General features: G+C 39.5%; 1 protein-coding gene across 1 annotated transcript; it reads right to left on the minus strand.

Moving 5' to 3' along the window:
• Nucleotides 1-1,594: 1,594 nt before the first annotated feature.
• On the minus strand, nucleotides 1,595-4,260 carry LOC100273079 (phosphatidylinositolglycan synthase family protein). The gene is made up of 2 exons (NM_001147528.1): nucleotides 3,907-4,260; nucleotides 1,595-2,939 (listed from the first exon to the last, which is right to left on the minus strand). The coding sequence occupies exon 2, from the start codon at nucleotides 2,811-2,813 to the stop codon at nucleotides 1,905-1,907; it is 909 nt and encodes a 302-aa protein (NP_001141000.1). The 5' UTR covers nucleotides 2,814-2,939; nucleotides 3,907-4,260; the 3' UTR covers nucleotides 1,595-1,904.
• Nucleotides 4,261-6,000: the final 1,740 nt, after the last annotated feature.

Consider the following 6,000-nt stretch of genomic DNA (forward strand, 5'->3'; position numbering starts at 1 on the left):
TTAGCTCTGACTAGTAGTTGACCGTTAGCTTAGTTTGTTTAGTCTAGCTAGTGGAATACTGGATCTGTTTTAGTATATATACTGTAATTATTTTTTATTCTAGTCTTATAATATAAGATGTGATCTCTTTAGATACGTGTACATTGATGCGATAGTACTAGTGTTGATAGAGAGAACTTATTAATACATTTCTGGGTTTTGGAACCAAAGGTGATTACACTTTTATATGACATAGTGAATGGTTGTTATTCCCTTTCTACTAAGGAGTGTTTGGTTCCACCCAATTAAAATTCAGTCCTTGTGCACATCGAATATCTGAATAATAATTACATATATTAAATATAGTCTAACTATAAAACTAATTATACAGATAAAAACAAAAAGACGAGACAAATTTATTAGACCTAATTAAGCCTAGATTTAGTTGATGTGACATCGAATGTCTGAATAATAATTACATATATTAAATATAGTCTAATATTTAATGTGACACGTACTAAATTTTAGTTAGAGAAACCAAACGGTCTCTAATAAAAATGCAATTATAGATTTAGAGCAAAGTCAAACTCTTCTAATTTTCTAATTTTATAGAAAATATCTATAAGTATGTATTTCATAATGAATCTAATAATACTTATTAAGTACTATAAGTGTAATATTTTTTATAAATATTTGGTCAATTTAAAATTGGTTGACTCATCGAGAATTGAAAAATATATAATCTTAAATAGAGGATTAGTTCTAAGGTTGTTTCCATTAGAGTGTACATATAGTCGTGCAAAATATAATAAGTTATGATTATAAACACCTCCAAAAAATCTTAAAACAACTCCCAAGTTGTTTAAAAAACATACTGTCAAAAAAAACTAACAGTTCTATTATTTTGTGAAACACCCCCTTCAACACCAACCACCCTTTCATTTAGTTTCAGATGGAACCCTTTTTTCTCTTTCAAGTTTTATAGAAAACTAACTATTGAAACCTATTGCAGAAATAAAAAAATCCAACTCTATATTTATTTCATTGACTTGAATTTTTAAGGAACAGTTTTGTTATTTTGTAAAACACCCCCTTCAACACCAACCACCCTTTCATTAGTTTTCAGATGGAACCCTTTTTTCTCTCTCAAGTTTTATAGAAAACTAACTATTGAAACCTATTGTAGAAATAAAAAAATCCAACTCTATATTTATTTCATTGACTTGAATTTTTAAGGAACTTTTGGAGATACTCAGCTTTGATCTAGAAAAACTTACATAGCGCCTTTTGTGACCAAATAACTAAGTAAATTTGGACCAGCACTCGTGTTTTGGGATCTTTCTTCCTCTCGAAACGGGGGTTCCTCTGGGCCACCCCATTTGACCCTCCGTCGTGTCTTTCTACCTCTGTTTGATCAACACTTAGCATCGCAACTCCCAAATGCATGTTTCAGTGTGCTGCAGATTGAGCTGAACTCCATTCACACCTTCGTGCCACATTGGATTCAGCAACAATTTCTTCGACAAAAAACAAATGCCATAAGACAGTTATTTACTGTTCATTAGTTGTCGGTAGTTCGTCATTAAGATCACCATGTTCACATATACAAACAAGGAAAACAAATCCCACATATGCAATAGCTTTTCACCTCACAAATATGTCAGTCAGCAAAAGACAGAATGTAGATCTTCCTTACAAAGTAGCTTTTTAACATCCCAAACTGCCAGTGACACCAGAATTAGTGATCATTAGGCATGTCAAAGCATGCCAAGAATTAGTCTCGGTAACACAATAAATCCATTAAATAGCATATACATTCACATGAAAACACCTATGCCATGAAGGCTCGCAGCGAGCCTATATGCCAGTATATACAACCAAACCAATCTTCAATGCAAATCATTCCTAAAGAAAACTTAGCACTGCTATTCAGTTATATCAAAGCAGAGTTTTGCTTCATCCCAGGGGCCATTGATCTCAAACTTGTATTCCTGAATCCTTATAAGCCAGTAAGGGCAAACGATTGAGACAAAAACAAGTAGCGCCAATAGAACAGTGAAGAACATTCGATGCAACTGGTATGTGACACTCAGGGCCACAGCCATTAGCGTGAAGGAGAATAGCAGATGAAGCCTAAAATGGTATTTCTTCACACAGAAAGTAATGAGGGGTGCAAAGAGGAAGACTTGCAAGGAGAACAACATGATTGCGAAGACGTGCAGCCTTGATGGCAGCCGCGAAGCCACAAGGACAGAGGCTACTATCGATGCATTCAAGGAGATGTTGCTAGTTAATTTTGGGTTGTTCAATGCGCCTGGAGGCCTTATGGTTGAACCAGAGTAATCGTGTAAAAATAGATGAACCAGCAGAAGAGATACAGCAAGGGCCCATATTGAATCTGAACTGATGGACCTGGTGAGGGTATGATAAATTGGTGCGAGAACATAAAGACCGCTTATGAAGAATGATATATTGAGGACATACTTTGTCAGAAGCTTCAGCGAGAACGGACAAGTTGTGAGCAAGAGGACCCAGAACCCAACAAGGAGAAGACCAACATCTAGTTTGAGGAGAGTAGATTCATCAATGTCCAAGTTCAGCGTTAGGGTCCATGTAGAAACCACAAGAGCGACGATGCAAAGATACTGTGATATGGATACAGAGTCGATCATCACTTTCAGAAGGTCCCTCTTGACGACATTGGCATTCATAACCATCTCCTCAAGGAAGGACTCGTCAGTGTAGTTATCATCATATCCTGACTGCCTTCCCCCATAGGCAACTTTTCTCCACATTGGTTGTAACTTGATTTGGTTTCCGTCGCTGCTCTTCATAATGAATTGCTGTGCTTTCTTCCCCAGAAGAAACAGGTGTTGAACCGTGTAGATGTCAAGAACTGCTAGTCCTGAAGAGGTCTTCTGTCCTCAAACTTGCATTTCTCCGGCATCAATTCTCCACTCCTAAAAAAATGCACACTTATTCACTCCAATTTTTTAATAGACGAGGAAATTTCAGTCATGTATGAAGTATCAAAGGCACCATACTCAGAAACAGTCTCGTATCATCAGGAATGGGTAAAGTACATCCAGTAAATTGAGGCATTGGGTTTCAGTTGACTACTAACCATTCCTTTGTTTGTTTTAAAAGAAATTAAACTGCTGCAACATTACATTTTATTTGATGACTCATTCACAGCAAAGGAAGGACTAGCGCAAATTAAATGTCATCAATCAAACCATCTAACCAAAGCTAGGGGTTCTTTACCATCTAACAAATTGACAATTCCTTTGTTCAACTCCAGGTGGATCACCACCGGTGACAGACACAGAAATGGATCAAGTGGAGGGCTAAATAGTTGGAGGCTACAAACCTTGCTAACAGTAAAACAAATGTAACTGATGTAACAAGGATCACAAAAAAACAATATCAATTCAAAATTCTCAAGAAACATTTTAAACAACCGCGTGGGTAGAAAAACAACAAATAAAGAAGATTTGTTAACCAAAAGGTAATCCATATTAAGCTCAATATGTAGTCCTTTTTGCTCAACCCAGCTCTCTTTAGTTTCAGAACTATTCTTTGGCACATCTTTATCAATAAACTACTTCACCATCCTATCCTTGCCTCCTATGGAATGCAATGCAACTATAATCAATTATATAAAAACTAACAATCAACAATCAAAATTGGATGGATTTAATTTACTCTTGAGTAAGTTCCCTCAATGCCACTGCCACAGATCAAGGTAAACATGTAATTCTATCCTTTTTCCAAGAAAGGGGATTAGAACAAATGTAACAGCATGGAAGGAACGCCTATGAAGACATCAGTCTGCAGAAAATCTGATTGAGATTTCGAACTGGAAACTAAGAGCAGAAGCTCGAACTGGTTTCAGGAACATAAAGTCCAAAAGATCGTTGTTTTTACCTAGCATTCTAGAAGAGACAGCCTGTACCGAAGCTCGCGAATGCCGACGCCTGGCGCGGGCGCGATGCCCTCCGCCGAAGCCCGGCCGGCCGCTGCCGCCTCTTCCGCGAAAGCTGATGCCCGCGTTGCTACCGCAGCGAGGCCACCTAAGCGCGGGCGCGAGGCCCACGGCCGAAGCCCGCCCGCCGCGTGCCCGCGTCTCCCGCAAAGGCCGACGCCCTGACGCGTTGCTGCCGTGGCGAGGCCGCCAAGGCGCGGGCGTGAGGCCACGCCCGAAGCCCGAAGCTCGCCCGGCCGCCGCCGCGTCTCCCGCGAAGGCCGACGCCGCTGCCGCCGCACCCCCCAGCCGGAGCCGAGCCGACGCCGCTGCCGGCTCACCCGAATACCCTATTAGCGTTGGGGTTTGGATCGGGACGGCACTCGCTACAGAGAACTGCTCTTTAGTTTCTACATAGGGCCATCGCCCTTCGCAAAAATCAGGGGTATTCTCACTTCTTACCTTTTTTTCTATTTGATTTGTGGAATAGTTATCTGTCACCATCTTATTCGCTAATAACTAAAATATACATCAGAAAGAATTTAATTATATCAAAATTTATAGGATAAACTCATGATACATCACCCATGAAATATAAAATGTAACTTCACAAACCAAACACACCATTAATTTTTAGTGCTCCTTTGTAATACATGAATTTTATAGAAATAATATAGAAATTTCATAGAAATTAGTTAAAAATACAGGAAAACACAAGATTCTGAAAAAGTATCCTTTGACCCAAAAAGCACTTTGTAGAGAGAACTACATATATCCGCCCACGCATACAAAAGAAGCTCAACAATTTTTAAAAAAATCAAGTATGTATGTTCGTGAAAAGACTCAAGAGCAATATTATTGGAATCAAATGGGTCTTCTATAATAAGCAAGATGAAAATAATGCGATATCATGAAACAAGGCATGATTTGTGGGATAGATATCTAGGTTCTCATAGCGTGGATTCTGTACATGGGCCGTTGAAAGGACTAAGTAGGTCGCGCGACTAATTACATGGGTTGATCGACCCAACTCAGGCTCAAAGACGACGCAATGGCTTGGGGATCAAGATAGTGCGACAGTTTTTTCAGATAAGGAAGGCGCAAGGACTCCCGGTGACTCAGAAACAAACCTTCAAGGTCGTGAAACTAGTAAATAAGGGAGGAAACTGACTTATAACCCTAAACACGTCATCCTATATAAAGAGGGTTAGGGACACCTACAATTTATTAGATAACCTCACCCAATACTTATTGCATACCATAGTTGTGCACCATTGTAACCTCGATCTCAGAGCAATACCATCTCCACAACATAAAGGACGTAGGGTTTTACACATTTTGGTGGCCTAAACTTGTATAATTCTTGTGTCATTGTCACACATGGTTTTAGAAGGTAGCCCGAATGCGAACAATGTACGTGCCAGGATCAGAACTCACGTACACAACGATTACATAAATGAACACCATTACACAGTGCTCAAATAATAACATAAAGGATATTAATTTATTACATCATGATGTCGGAGACATCTACATAGTCATCAACTTAACGAGTAATCAAAGTGCGATTGAAAAACATAGTAAAAATAAGTGAAAGTCGCCTAGAGGGGGGTGAATAGGCGAAACCTGAAAATTATAAACTTTGAACACGCACTAAGGCCGGGGTTAGCATTAGAATTAAATCGGAGAACGGAAGATAGTTCTCCTTGCTATGAGTTGCTCAATCAATGCGGATAACCTTGGGAGCAAACTCAAATCAATATGAGCAAGAGAACTTTTAGAGAGAGGAAAGAGAGAAACAAATCAAGTGAAGATCAACAAGTGAACACGGTGATTGTTTACCGATGTTCGGTTTCAAAGAACCTAGTCCCCGTTGAGGAGGCCACAAAGGCCGGGTCTATTCCAACCCTTTCCCTCTCTCAATCGGTCACACAGACCGGTCGAGGCTTCTCCTTAATCACTTGGGTCACTAAGACCCCGCAAGGATCACCACACACTTAGGTGTCTCTTGCTAGCTTTACGAAGCACTTAGAGAATAAGAATGAGAAGGAGAAAGC

Source organism: Zea mays, chromosome 4 (assembly GCF_902167145.1).
Source record: "Zea mays cultivar B73 chromosome 4, Zm-B73-REFERENCE-NAM-5.0, whole genome shotgun sequence".
NCBI classification, from domain to species: domain Eukaryota; kingdom Viridiplantae; phylum Streptophyta; class Magnoliopsida; order Poales; family Poaceae; genus Zea; species Zea mays.